Here is a 15,189-nt window from a genome sequence, read left to right as displayed (position 1 = left end):
CTTGGCACTGCCAAAAGTTGGGTCAGATAAACCACGTGCCCGCATGGTATGGCAGGGTTGGCGGGGGGGGGTGGGGGCGGGTGGTGATGGATGCCTCTCATTGTAGTTGGTGGTGTTTCGAGGTCCAAGATGCCAGGTCCTCACTTGAGGACCTGGTGCAAAGCCTGTCCAATGCAGATCCTGCTGGAGAAGTGCGTGAATAGTGAGGGCCATTTGACTCAGGCTACAAGCCCGCTAGTTATATTTAAGTGTGTGGTTTTGAATATGTAGTGGATTCCCGTCTGCTATGGGCTGGAACCCAATCGTGGCTGGCAGCGCCACCTGGCAGGGTTGCAGGAGGCTTGGTGCCTGACACAAAACCTGCTTTCCTGCTGATTCCTGATTCTCTGGACAATTGCAATTTGTGATCGGAGCTAGCTGGCCTGGAGAATCCCGCCATGGTGTTAGATTTCCATTTCAAAGCAAATTACCAGTGGTGGAACCAAAGCAAGTGCAAGTGCTTAGGTTTTGTTTAACTGGGCAATATCAGTGCATATAAATCACAGTAAAAAGAGTTTCTCTCAGTTTTCTACAGTTCTGAATATATTATGACGATTTTCCAACGGGACAAGTACTATCACGCATCTCCACACTTCTAGAATGCTTGTCAATATAATGGTCAATTGACATTTATAGGTCAGAGCCTTATAGTCAATCATTGCAGTAAAAACACATCCATATTATAATATAGTAGGTAATAGTGACATTTGAAGATGTCAAAATGTTTAACACTTATGAATCAGAATGTTCCTGACTGCTCAGCATGCTTCCATCAATGTTCAAATGTTCAAACATTGTGGATTTTACTTAGGGCTTCCAAAACCCACATCAACACACGAAATAGCATGGGGAAGGAAATTCAATTTTCCTATTGTCCTCACAATGATAAACCTGTCCTAGAAGAGGTGCATGTAAAGTTTGACTTGTGGCCTTCCCAACACAAAAATAGCACGAGCCGATAAGACACTCCAAATTGGAACTTGCAGCCAAAATTTCAATTTTTTTTACATTAGTGTGGTAAACCACTGTTATCTGTTATCTGTAGTGGTTAACCACCGTAGTTAGTATTTCTCAGTACCTGTATATGTGGCACATCCCTGTCGGTTCCGCCCAAGTCTCCTCCCCCTGGTCTGGGTATAAAGGCGGTGGCTCCTCCCCCCTTGCTCTCAGTTCAGACCAGATCACTGACAGGGATGGCTCCAAGTTCTTGCTAATAAAAGCCTATTTGTCTTGCTCACAACTAGTCTCGGCTCGATTGATAATGCATCAATTAGCAATGGCATTACTGCCTCCATCATGAGATGAAATCTGGCCTGAGGAGTTAAGAACAAGGACATTTTACAGTTTAAGCAGGATTAGCAGAGGGAGATAATTAAACCAAGGTCGACCTCTCGCCCTTCACAGCTCTATTTCTCTTTCCCATCACCTCATTCTTGTTCAATATGGCCATTTCTCCTATTCTCATTTGCTCTCATTGTGCACCTACATGCTCACCTTTCTTTTCTTCTCACTCCCCCCTACTGTTTCCTCTTCCTTCTGCCTTCATTCCTCGGTGTGAAGAGACAGAAATCCCTCTTTCATTTACTTGCCCTCTTTTCACTTCTCTCCCTCCTCTTCACATCCCCCGGAACCTCTCTCCTGTCTTTACACTATCCCCTCTGCACTCCTCTCTGACCTCCCCTCCCCTTCCTCTTCTCATCTATCCCAAAGAGTTTAAATGTCCCACAGCTTCTCAGTGTGTTGAATGAGTGTATTAGTGGAAGGATGAATATATAAGTGTGTAAGTGGGTAGTGTGGGTGAGGTAAGGTGGCAGGGTGGGTAAATGTTGTGACTGATCAGGTTCAGATACAAGGTTCTGAACCTGACCAGAAGATATGGGCCATGATCAAAACATAGAAACATAGATAGTAGAAGCAGGAGTAGGCCATTTAGCCCTTCGCGCCTGCTCCGCTATTCATTATGATCATGGCTGATCATCAAGTTCAATATCCTGATCCCCCTTCCCGTCATATCCCTTGATTCCTTTAGTCCCAAGAGCTATATTATAGATTGTTGAGTAAATTGACGACTAGATGGGAATAAAGTTGAGATCATGCTTCTTTTCACTCTGTGCTAAAAAACAATATAGAAACATTTTTTAATTATTTGTGGCTTTTATATGCTGCGAATATTTTCTCCAGGCAATATTGGATTGTTGCATTTAAAGATTTATGAAGTGTGAGTGAACTGGTTTATGTAGGCTGCTGTGAATTGTGTTCATACTTTTGCTTTGATTAACAAAGGGATGCTTAAAGCATATCCATGTTGAACTAAGTATCACTTTTAGTTTTAATTGCATTTGACAGAGGTAAGTGTCTCTTGAGAACTGGCAGTTACCAGAGATTACATTTTGCAGTCCCATTTGGTGGTAGTTCATTATCCATATCATGCATTTTACATTGTGCTGCATGAAATTAAGTGGCTGGCAGGGACGTCAGATACAATCCTTATAACTTCTTTGCTACAAGAATTCTATCAAAGTTCAGTCACCTGGTAGCAGTGACGTTCCAGACATGATTTTTCTCAAAAATCCCAGTGTGCTTGCTTTGAGGCAGCATAGTATCGTCCTGCCATTTTCATGCACACATCACTCATTTTGGCAAATAAACAGAGGAAGATATGAACAGAACAGTCATTGCAGCACTATCCTACTGCTCAGTGCCCTTGTAAAGGTAAAAGGTACCTTACCTTTTTATTCTATTGCCTTTGTAGAGCCATACCTTTGCAGCTTCTGTCAGATTTAGTACATTTTCAGACATGGTGATTTCAGAAAGCTAAAAGATTTTTATTATTCATTATTATTTTCACAGACATAACATTTATAAAATAATACTTACAATTCTATATTGGGCAATAATATAATTATGGTGTGACAACCTATTTTTTCTTTATAATTTTTCAAGGAAGGTAAGAATGAGAGATGATTCCATCAGCCATGTCCTTTCAGGCACAAAAATATTCTGTCACCATGAGTAATTTCTATGTACTCTGATTAGATTTGTGAGACAGATGAGGAGGATTTCAGCATTTTCAATGTGAGATATACTGAGGATTTGTGAAGGGACCTTTGTAATCTTTATTGTAGTTAATTTAAAATAATTAATTGATGTTTCATGTGGATGATTAATTCATATTCTTGCTCATAAATGTGTAACTTTTTTTGCATATACCTGCATTCATTATATAATCCTTCTGCATTAGGTGTGATCTGATCAGCTGAAAGTATCACTATGAATGATTACATTATCTCCATTAATTCTAATATTTCTGGTATAACAACAGGCTCGGGATCGTGTGAAGAATGGTCTTACCAAGTTGCTGGAGACCAATGTGCTGGTAGACACAATGCAAGTTGATCTTTCAGCTCTGGAGCCAGTTCTTAAGCAGAAATCAATTGATGCAAATGCTTTAATGGAGAAACTGAGCGTGGACCATGCAGAGGCAGACCAGGTAAACCATCTAAGCACAATCATTTTCAGGAAATCCATGATTATCAGACCTGCACTGTTGAATTTCCTTTCTGGTGATTAAACATCCCTCTCGCACCTTCCTCAGAATTTCTTTTGAGCATTCTGAATTCTTTCAAGCAACACTTTTGGAGCTTCACTAAAATTAAAGCAAAATACTGCAAGTGCTGGAAATCTGAAATGATGGAAATACTCAGTAGGTTTGGCAGTATCTATGGAGAGAGAGAGAGTTAACATTTTGAGTTGCAAATGACTATTACAGTTGTAGCTTTGATTGTATTGAAGTAGTCTATAATATGGTAAACATTGTGGCTTAGCTATTCAGGCATTTTTGGATACAAGTGGGGCATAAGGAATGGTCCATTCACCTGATGGTGAGAACCAAGGAACACCCAATATTGGACTTTGGATCTCATTATCATTGAGCTGGCGAGTTGCAGCCACTAAGATACAGCTCATCAGCAAAGTGGAATGGAAGATTACCCCGCTGCATGACATGTATGCATGGCATATAATTGCACAGCATTTACAGTGCAGTACAGGCTATTTGGCCCAACTGGTCTATGTCCCACATTTACTCAAAGGATGTGGATACTGGGTTATATGAAATTTTCTGTGACAGATCAAAGGTTGGGAAGTGAATTTGAGGTACAGATCGGACAGGGCCTATAATCCAAATGGCACCAGAGTGTGATGACTTCTTGCAAGCTATGCCCAGCATACCCTCTAACTCTATATTTTACTCTAATTCTATGCTTTTAAAACTCTATTCTAACTCTTTTTAACAATGCTTTGATCTTTCTCTACACCCTAACTATGACTGCATTGAAGTCATACTGCACCCTCTCCTTTCCTTGTCTATGTACGGTATAATATATCTGTACAGCATGCAAGAAACAATATTTTTCGCTGTATACTAATACATGTGACAATAAATCAAATCAAAGAAATAGTGGAACAAACTTGAGAGACTGAATAACCACTATATGTACTCCAAATGAGCTTATCCAGATTTTGAATGTCATTGCATGATAAGATCAGACTTTTCAGGTATTCTGGAAAACTGCTTAACAATGTTGTTGGTACTGCTACAATTCCAGTGCAGTGTAATTATAACAAAAACAGAAAATGCTGGAAAATCTCAGCAGGTCTGACAGCATCTTTGGAGAGAGAGTAGAGCCAATGTTTTGAGTCACAAAGCCCTTGGCTCTATTCTCTCTCCAACATTTTCTATTTTGTTTCAGATTCCAGCTTCCGCAGTATTTTGCTTTTATCCACTGTAATTATAAACCTTTTAAATTGCTAAAGAAAGAACTTGCATTTGTATAATGCTTTACATGACCAAAGAATGAACTAAAACACTTTACAAGTAATGAAGTAACCTTTGAAGTGTAGCAGCCATTATTGGAATGTCAGATAACTTGCATGCAGCAAAGACCGACGAACAGCAATGAAATAATCAGTTTTAGTGTTGTAAGCCAGGTCAAAGGAGACTACTCTCCAGCTGGTCTTTGAATATGGCCATGGGATCTTTTACACCAGTTTAAGTCTCAACCAGATTGTGGCAGCTCTACAATCGCATCACTCCCACTAAAGTATCAGCCTAAATTATGTGCTCAGGTATCTGCAATGGTAATTAATCCACCATCCTTCGAGGTGTGAGTGTTACCACTGGGCCAAAGCTGACATCTACACATTATCTAAGAATCTACAAAGTATGACTGCATTAACTGCTAAAAAATACTAGGTCATGTTGTTTATTCTTCCTTCTTGCTCTACTAGGTATAGGGCTGAATTTATTGACCTGTTAGACATGCACATCAGTGCTCTTTCTTTCATCTGCTGGAGGATATCTCAAAATGTACGCTCTTCTGTAAGAGGGTAGAATGACAAATATGTATGTAAGCTTGGAATCTCTCCACATAGTTGTCAACAACTGCTCTCCAAGTGAACCGGAGCTAGTCAGGCTATTAGGAAGTATCCATTTAACAAATCTGCCATTTTACTGGAGTGCCAAAATGGGTTAGATTTTCGATTTTAACATCTTGACTGAGTGAAAATGAGGAAGGTGGTATAAAGAACAAACAATCCACTCCACCAATTTACCGCAATTTCTTGATCCAGTTGCTCCATATATTTTTATTTTAGCGTTTTTCTTTTCATAAAACTTTCCCCAGAGATAACCTTATCATGAATGAGCAGCTGCTGAAAGTGCAATCCATGCATGGGGCAATCTAATTCAGCATAACCTGTTTCTAACTGCAGGCTTCCCCATCTGTTACTCATCCCAGACATTCTCACCTGCTGCTGGCCTTCACTGTTGTGAGGCAACACTCCATTTCTTGCAGTCAATTTACTATTTTTTTGGGATCTCTTTTACATTAACTGCTATTGTCTTCTCACTTTTCTCTCTTTGCCAGCCTTATTTTCCTCTCCATTTCCCTCTCTCAATTTGTTGTATTGGCCTTGTTCTCGTTGAACCTGACATGCATCATCTAGTTTAATCATAATCACAACTGCCTTGTCATCCAAGGAGACCTGGATTTAACCCCCCTACCTTTCACTCTGTTGGAATGTACCTAGCCTGTATCTGAAATATTTCAGGTCCATTCTTCTGTTACAGTTTTGGCTGTCAATTCTTGGTTCCATTTTAGACTGGATATATCGCATCTTATTCCAGTGAAGTAACCCTCTTCCAACTTAAAAGTTCTACTTTAGATTATTCTTTGCTCTTCTCCATTGGCGACCTAAACTTTAATGTATAATGATCACTCTTATCCAAGTGTTCCACCACAGACAATTGGTCCACTTTGCCCACCTCATTTCACAGTGCCAGGTTCAGCAATGCCTCTTCCCTTGTTGAACTAAGAAGATACTGCTCAAAGAAGTTCTCCTGGACACATTTTAGAAATTTCCACCCTCTGCTTATCCTTTAGTCTAGCATTATCCTAATCATTATCTGGGTAACTAGTGTCCTCTAATACCACCACTTGATATTGCTTGCATATCTGAGTTATTTCCCTGAAGGTTTGCTTCTCCATTTCTCTCTCACTATTTGGAGACCAACAGAATATCCTCAGTTGCGTGATCACCCCTTTTGCTTCTCAATTCTAACCAAATAGTTTCTGTCTTTGCCCCTTCTCTTTTTCCAATGCTACCATATCCTCCCTAATCAGTTCCTCCACTCCACCTCAATTTTTCTCCTCTTTCTTACTGTTACGATGGCCACGGGGGATCATCAATAGATCTCCCTATGGACCTCACTGAAGATGAGCTGCCCTATTAGGCGAGTGGAGGCTCGCCCGAAAGGGAAGGAGCAACGGGGGGATTTAAAGCCAGCTGGCTCCACTCAGGCTGGCAGTTGATAGACCGGGACCGACCTGCACTCCGTAGCAGTTGAGCAGCACTCAGGCTACCATTGTAAATAAACAGGTGATTGGTGATGGAAAACCGGCCTTGGTGAGATTATAACACCTACCTTTTCTGAATATTCCCTGAAAATGAAGTACTCAATCCTCACAATTTTAAGCCATCACCTGCACAGCTTCATGCGGTTATAGTTCAGCAATCTTATTTACCACACTTTGCGTGTTTCCATACCTGCACCCACATTGTGAACCTGTCTTTGTATTTCTCATAGCTCTTCAAAACTTGCTCCTACCTAAAATGGTACTAACCTTTTCTCTAGCACTATTTAACATTCTCACCCCTTTATGCACCTTGTTCCTCTTTTCTACTTCTATATACTTGTGCTGTTCCCCAGCCAATTTAGTTTAAACCCTCCCCAACTTGTCACAATGACCTTGGTCCTTATCTTGTTGAGATGTAACCCATCCCTTTTGAATAAATGTCTCCTGCCCCAAAATGAGCCCCAATGCCCTAAGAATCTGAAAATCCCTCTCCTGCACCATGCCTCAAGCTGTGCATCGATTCTCATTAACTCCTTCTTTCTGCTCTTGCGGGCACCTAGATCACTACCGTTGAGGTCCTACTTTTTAATTTCTTCCCTATTTCCTGAAAGTATGACTGCAGAATCTCAATACCGGCTCTGCATGGTGTTGGTACTGACTTGGACCATAACTTCTGGCTTGACCTCTTCCTTTCCTTTCCCCCATAGGCTGCACAATTTGTTTTTTCTTTAAGTCAACTTTGTCGATGTAGATTTTGCATAAGAGACAAATGATTGAACCAAGTACACTAATTCTGTCACACATGCACTACTTATTGCGGACCATAAAAGATATTTGGGTACGCCACACTACTTCACCATAACAAACTCCACTTATGTCCTTGATCTCTCCAACATCTGATAATAATGCCCTTGGAGACTTATTGATGACAATATGAACATGAGTTTCCTTACAGTCTCGAGGGCAAATTATCCCGTCCTGCCTGTTACGGGAATTGTAGCGGGCGAGGGGCGGACCATGGAAATGTTCTGGTTTACAGCTAAGTTTAAGTTACGATGCTCTTAATGTTCTTTTACAGCTCCATTCTCTTTTCTGTAATATTTTCTGTGGATTATGAAAGTTACTTGATATTTTCTCAAAACATTTCAGTTATGTCAGCCGATATGTCACATTATTCAGTTGGTGATGCTTAAACTGAACAAAGTTCAAATATAGATGTGAGTGTTACAACACTTTTTTTTTGTTGTATTAGATTCGTAAAGTCGTACAGGAAGATGAGGTTGCAGCCAAGTCAAAAGCTGCAGAGACTCAAGCTATAGCTGATGATGCACAGCGAGATCTTGATGAAGCTATGCCAGCCTTGGATGCAGCAAACAAAGCTCTTGACTCTTTGGACAAAGCAGATATATCTGAAATCAGAGTATTCACCAAGCCTCCGGATCTGGTTATGACTGTCATGGAAGCCATTTGCATCCTGCTTAATGCAAAGTGAGTAACATTGCAGTAAGATGTTGCTGTGCAGTTGATGTATACTTTATTGTTATTATCAACGTATGTATCTATCTTCTCAATCAAATTGTCTGAGTGGAAAGAGAAGCCTCTGCTGTCACTCTCATTGGACAGGAGGAATGAATGATTGTTGCCAAAACATCTGTATTCGATAATGGAAACCACTTAATTATTATGAGGAGATTAGCTCACTGCTAGTATTTTCATCCAAGAAATACATTTTTGGCTTCAAGTTCCACCACAAACTGAAGCACTGCTGCTACGAGATTGGTGTTTGCAGCACCTATTTTGGGCATGCTACAAGTGCTGTTAGAGCTCCAAAATGGTAAGCACAACACTTCTGAAGCATAATGCATCAGATGCCATCTTGGGAAAGGCATTGGCCTGCACACACAGTTATGATATGGTGGAAGTATGCAGAACAGGTATCACAGAAGCCCTATAGTGTAGAAGGAGGCCACTTGGCCCATCGAGTCTGCACGGACTACAATCCCACCCAGGCCCTATCCCCATAACCCCACTTATCTACCCACTAGTTCCCCTGACACTAAGGGTCAATTTACTATGGGCAGTCAACCTAACTCACATATCTTTGGATTGTGGGAAGAAACCAGAGCACCCGGAAGAAACTCACACAGACACAGGGTGAATGTGCAAACTCCACACAGACAGCCACCTGGGCCAGATTTGAACCCGGGTCCCTGGCGCTGTGAGGTAGCAGTGCTAACCACTGTGTCGCCCAAAAGGTAGACCATGACGTCAATCAACATGCAACAGTGACTTGAGGCCAGTGCCCCATTGGGAAGCTTCATGCTCCAACAATGCCCTCTCTTTAACCTTGCATAGCTCAACACACGTTATTCAAGATAAAAGATTGCCACCATCCTCCCTGAAAAAACTCCCTCCATACCCAGCCTTCCCTCCCGCCCCCCCAGCAGAACTATTTAAAGAAATCATCAACTACTTGCAGATAGTTGCTCCCAGACCTGGGTGCACAGGCTTTTGGAAGAGGGAGGAGGAGGATGATTCTCAGCAAGACAACCAGGGTTTTCAGGGAGAAATTATTCCACCTGAACCACAATAACAGCTAATATCTGTGATGTCTGCGCTAGGAACATTTAACTCTGAAACCAGGCACAGTCCATCCTCCCAGCGGGGCAAGGACTGCATCGTCATTGGCCATGAAGGTGACCACGATGATCAATTTTTAATGCACCTGACTGCTCCCAGGGTGGAGCTGGTGAAATTTGCAGCATCGGGTAGTTTGGCGTAAGCTGATAAGAGGAGGCCACCATGGCTCTTGATTCGATAAAAGTTGACCACACTGCATTCTTCTTGCAAGAGAGACAAAGTGAACATACGTGCTAAAATTACAGGCTTCCTCACAGAGCAGCTTTTGCATGATCATGCCCAATGCATCGTGCATTTCACTGTATTCTGATAGCAGTCATGTAGCATTCTGTAACAGTCTGAAGTACTAGCTGTATTTCAGCCACTGGGACAAACCAAAGAATGACCACTGACTGGCAAGGGTGATCCACGGATGACATGGTTCATAACTCTGTTTACAACCCATGCACACGTCCATAAATTGGTTAACAGACAAGAAACAGAGGAGGAATAAATGGGTCTTTGTCAAAGTGGCAGGCGGTGACTAGTGAGGTCCCACAGGCATCAGTGTTTGGGCCCCAGCTATTCAAAATATACATCAATGATTTGGATGAGGAAACCAAATGTGATATTTCCAAGTTTGCTGAAGATGTGAAACTTGGTGGGAATGTGAATGGTGAGGAGGATGTTAAGAGGCTTCAAGGCTGGAGGTAATAACAAATCTAACGTAGTTCTCAACTTTCTCTTTAAGAGTAGTAAGGCAGGTGAACTTTAGGTTCTCGCGTGAGTAGTGTTTCTATAACCTGTCAATTCCTGCCAGGTGACCAGGGGGACATGGAAGTTAAAGCGATCTGGCCACTTCAGAATTTGTACAGCTAAAAGGCAAGGATGCAGCTATTGATCAGGGCTGCCGGAAATCGCCATACCAGGGGTGATCTTCAGGTCTGCTAGGGCTAGAAGGGGCAGTCCAGCCTCGGCACCCCCAACCTCAGCCCACCCAACACTCAAGACCATTAAGGGACACTTCTTCTGCAGCCTGGTAGCAGCAGAGGGGCAAATGGCCACTGAACCTACCTCCTTGAGCCCCCTTGTGCCCAAGGCACCAGGCCAAGGTTAATGCCAGGGGTCAGTGCACTGTTGGCATTGCCAATGTCCTTGGCCTGCAGGGAGGCTGAGTGGGGGGTCTGAGGGGGAAGGGGGCCTGAGTGGGGGGTCTGAGATGGAAGGGGGCCTGAGTGGAGGGGTGTGAGGGGGAAGGGGGCCTGAGGGGGGGTCTGAGATGGAAGGGGGCCTGAGTGGAGGGTGTGAGGGGGAAGGGGGCCTGAGGGGGGGCCTGAGATGGAAGGGGGTGTGAGGGGGAAGGGGGCATGAGTGGGGGAGATTTGAGGGGGGAGAGAGATGAGTGGAGGTGGGTGAATTACGAGAGACATTTGGCTTGGCATGCAAACCTGCTGATTGTATTTAAATGTATATAATTGAATAGGCTTCCTACCCACTCTGGCTGGGAACCTAATTGGCGTAAGAAGTTTAACAACACCAGGTTAAAGTCTGTTCACAGAATTCCCACTCACCTGAGGAAGGGGCTTAAGGCTCCGAAAGCTTGTGGCTTTTGCTACCAAATAAACCTGTTGGTCTTTAACCTGGTGTTGTTAAACTTCTTACTGTGTTTATCCCAGTCCAACGCCGGCATCTCCACATCAACCTAATTGGCGCCAGCAACACCGCCTGGGGAGGGTTGCAGTGGGTTTAAGCACCAGTGTAAAACCCATTTTCCCGCGATTCTCTGGGCGATTGCAATTTGCGATCAGGGCTAGCTGGCCCGGAGAATCCCTCATGTTTTCTTTCTCTGTAGTTTAATGACTAATAAATTTGTTTTTTCTTTGACTCAACAAAACCTTGATTGATTAGATCCTTATTATACAGTAAGTACATTTGGATTCGGAAAAGGCGCATCTTTCCAGAAAATAAATTTAACCTTTTGTTGTGAGCAATCGGGGAGGCTGAATGAGGGGGTGGAGGGAGCCAATTCACTCTTCACCTGGTCATAACAGCATAGAGGGGCATATCTCAGCAATACTCTCCCCACTTCTGGAGAACCGGGATGCTCCAGATTTAACTTACTCAGAGTGTGCTTGCAGACAGCTATGAAGGGTCGGAGTCAGTTATTCTCAAGGATACTCAGTATTCATAATTTATTCCAGTCAATGGGCCTTCCAGTCAAGAACCCTCCAGTGTCGGACAGCATATCTAAGTGGGCCATTTTCAACAGGAGATTTAGGGCTTGTAAGTAAGTGGTTGTTGAGGTTTCCTCTATAATTGCAACTGGGGTCTGAGGCAAATAGGAGATCTTTGGTGACAATCAAACTTGCCTTTCTATAGTGTCCCACATAGTGTCCCCTGAAACTCACTGGTGCTCCTTGCACCAACATTGAACTTTGTGTCCAACAGGAGCAGAAGGTGCACAATCCATTCCAAATGATGGGAATGTGGTTATTTACATAATGAGCGCAATTCCATTGTGCCTTCAAGGTGGGGTCAAAAATGCCCACCCCAATTTCAGAATCACTTCCAGTGCTTTCTGAGCCAAAATGTTGTCTGTTAATTCATTTCTTGCTTCTAATGGCAGTAATATTCAGGTATGAGTTCTGCTTAGACCTTTTCAGGGTGAATTGGGTAGCGTTTCCCAGGGAAGTGTAAGAGCTTACCCATACGCATCCCTTTGGTAGACAGTCTGCTGCGGGGCCTTCCGCAGAATCTCTAATGGCAGTACGGTGGCACAATGGTTAGCACTGCTGCCTCACAGCACCAGGGACCCGAATTCGATTCCCGGCTTGGGTCACTGTCTGTGCGAAGTCTGCACGTTTTCTCTGTGTCTGCATGGGTTTCCTCCGGTTTCCTCCCACAGTCTGAAAGACGTGCTGGTTAGGTGCATTGGCCATGGTAAATTCTCCCTCAGTGTACCCGAACAGGCGCCGGAGCGTGGTGACTAGGGGATTTTCGCAGTAACTTAATTGCAGTGTTAATGTAAGCCTACTTGTGACACTAATAGATAAACTTTAAACTTAACATGTAAATTGCTGATGTAACTGGGATTCTGTCCAAATTCCCTGGATAGAAATCTTACCCTCATATCTGCCAGAACCTGGGATTTTCAGGGCCAGTATCTCAAAGTACCAGTTATATAAGTATTTGGAGATAAAGTGGGCAAGGCTTGCTGCATTCTCTCCAGTTGAGCAATATGCAACCATCTACCATCTTCTAGGAGAACATTTGGCAGTTAAAATAAAATGGAAACCTGAATTCAGAAGTTCCCTCTGCACAAAGTAGTTCACTCTACACTATTAACCCTTAAAACATATTATAGAAACACAAAAGTGAATTCACTCTTAAAAAATCTTACCATCTGTCATTTTTTCTTAGGCTGAAAGTGAAACAGATTTTTCAAAAATAAGCAGAACATATGCAATTTGTTCATACATAGATAACAAAACTAATTACTTTTGAAATAATTCTTCCTATTTTGTGTGCCATGTGATTGATGGAGTGAGCACAAAGGGGCTCTATGTGTCCACATAATCAATTAACTCTGAGCCTTGGGAAGTGATTGGTTTGATTAGACCTTAATTGCCTTTACTGAAGCACTAGTTAATGCTGAAGTTTATGTCGCTTGATGTGCAGTGAAACAGGGCCTCCTGCAGTTACCGCCTCACAGGAGCAGTTCATGGGAAATTAAAATTACTGAGATATTGAATATGAATGATTGGCAATTCCCAGTGATGTTTTAAACATAGAACAGTACAGCACAGAACAGGCCCTTCGGCCCACGATGTTGTGCCGAGCTTTATCTGAAACCAAGATCAAGCTATCCCACTCCCTATCATCCTGGTGTGCTCCATGTGCCTATCCAATAACCAATTCCTAAAGTGTCTGACTCCACTATCACTGCAGGCAGTCCATTCCACACCCCAACCACTCTCTGCGTAAAGAACCTACCTCTGATATCCTTCCTATATCTCCCACCACGAACCCTATAGTTATGCCCCCTTGTAATAGTTGGGGATACAGCTAATTTTCCATGCCTTCGCCAATAAGAGAGCACATCTCAATTCAGCCTTGCAGCTGATCCTGACTGAACTCATTCCCTGTCTGTGGGGGGACTCTCCGGCCGCGCTCGCCTCAAGGACGGAAAATCCCACTTGAGGTTAACGAACCTTAGCATGGTCCGTCCCCACCTGCTACGATTCCCGTGGCAGGTGGGACGGGAAAGTTCTGCCTCTTGTGCCATAACATGTACTTGATTCCGCTGTGGTATTAACCACTGTCTGGGGTAATATCCTCTGCAAGTTGTATGGCATGTGGCCACTCTCTCCTCCGACTGCTTATGCTGTATTGTGAGATACCAGCCAATGGATTGTGTTTTGGAGCAGCAGACTTCTCTGTGAATGAAGTTACTTTGTCAATGATGCTTTGAATCATTGGTTTTTGGACTGGTCCATTGAATTTGAAGACTAATTGAACAAACGTTTTTTATTCATGTTTTAGAACTGACTGGGCTTCCGCTAAACAAGTTCTTGGTGATTCATATTTCTTGAAGAAGCTCATGGATTATGACAAAGATAACATTAAACCCCAGATTCTGCAACGGCTTCAGAAGTATATTAATAACCCTGATTTTGTGCCAGAGAAAGTGGAGAAAGTGTCCAAAGCCTGCAAATCAATGTGTATGTGGGTGAGAGCTATGGATCTGTATTCCCGAGTTTCTAAAGAGGTAGAGCCAAAACGGATAAAACTAGCTACAGCTCAGGTGAGTTAGAAATTTGTCTTCAGCCATTATAGATTACATATTATAACTGGAAGGTGATGGCTTAATGGTATTATTGCTAGACTATTAATCCAGAAACTCTGCTGATGTCCTGGGGACCCAGTTTGAATCCCATCATGGCAGAGGGTGCAATTTGAAATCAATAAACAAAATCTGGAATTAGGAATCTATTGATGACCATGAAACCTGTTGGATCCATAGAGCCCCTTCATGCTCACTCCATCAATCACATGGCATACGTGACATGACCATTGTGAGAAAAACCCATCTGGTTCAATAATGCCCTTTAGGGAAGGAAATCTGCCATTCTTACCTGGTCTGGCCTACATGTGACTCCAGTCCACAGCAATGTGATTGACTCTTAACTGCCCTCTGAAATGGCCCAGCAAGCCACTCAGTTAAAGGGCAACTCGGGTTGGGCAATAAATGCTGGCCAGCCAGCAACGCCCACGTCCCACAAATGAATTTTGAATTATGATAATTGGGGGTATCTTTAACTCCACCACTCAGTGGAAATTGGGCTGTGATAGAGCTCACATCAGTGTAGTCAACTTAACTGCTGTTGATCCTTCTCTGCTGCCATCTTGGTTTAGACCTGGGCTGCCCAGGTACCTGTGCTAATCATGTGGAAAGCTTAATGAATCCATCTAAACACGAGTCCAATGGCTAACAGGACAGATGCTCTGCCCAGTAAACCTGGCAAGCTAGTGGATGAAGCCTAATAATATAAATGTGTGAATTGTTTATGTGGGAGCATGAGGATTCCTCCGAGCCCTACAAGAATGATGTGGC

The 15,189-nt window shown here is 42.9% G+C and overlaps 1 protein-coding gene across 1 annotated transcript in view; it reads left to right on the top strand.

Moving 5' to 3' along the window:
- dnah6 (dynein, axonemal, heavy chain 6) overlaps positions 1-15,189 on the top strand; it is a 215,150-nt gene that overhangs the window by 90,655 nt on the left and 109,306 nt on the right. Inside the window, exons 34-36 of the mRNA XM_078215309.1 lie at positions 3,362-3,529; positions 8,209-8,444; positions 14,118-14,379. Coding sequence (XP_078071435.1) covers positions 3,362-3,529; positions 8,209-8,444; positions 14,118-14,379 — 666 coding nt within the window. The remainder of the gene's footprint in view (positions 1-3,361; positions 3,530-8,208; positions 8,445-14,117; positions 14,380-15,189) is intronic.

This window comes from Mustelus asterias, chromosome 6 (genome assembly GCF_964213995.1).
Source record: "Mustelus asterias chromosome 6, sMusAst1.hap1.1, whole genome shotgun sequence".
NCBI classification, from domain to species: domain Eukaryota; kingdom Metazoa; phylum Chordata; class Chondrichthyes; order Carcharhiniformes; family Triakidae; genus Mustelus; species Mustelus asterias.
Note: the sequence above shows the minus strand (reverse complement) of the source record. Positions and strands in the feature narration are given on the sequence as shown.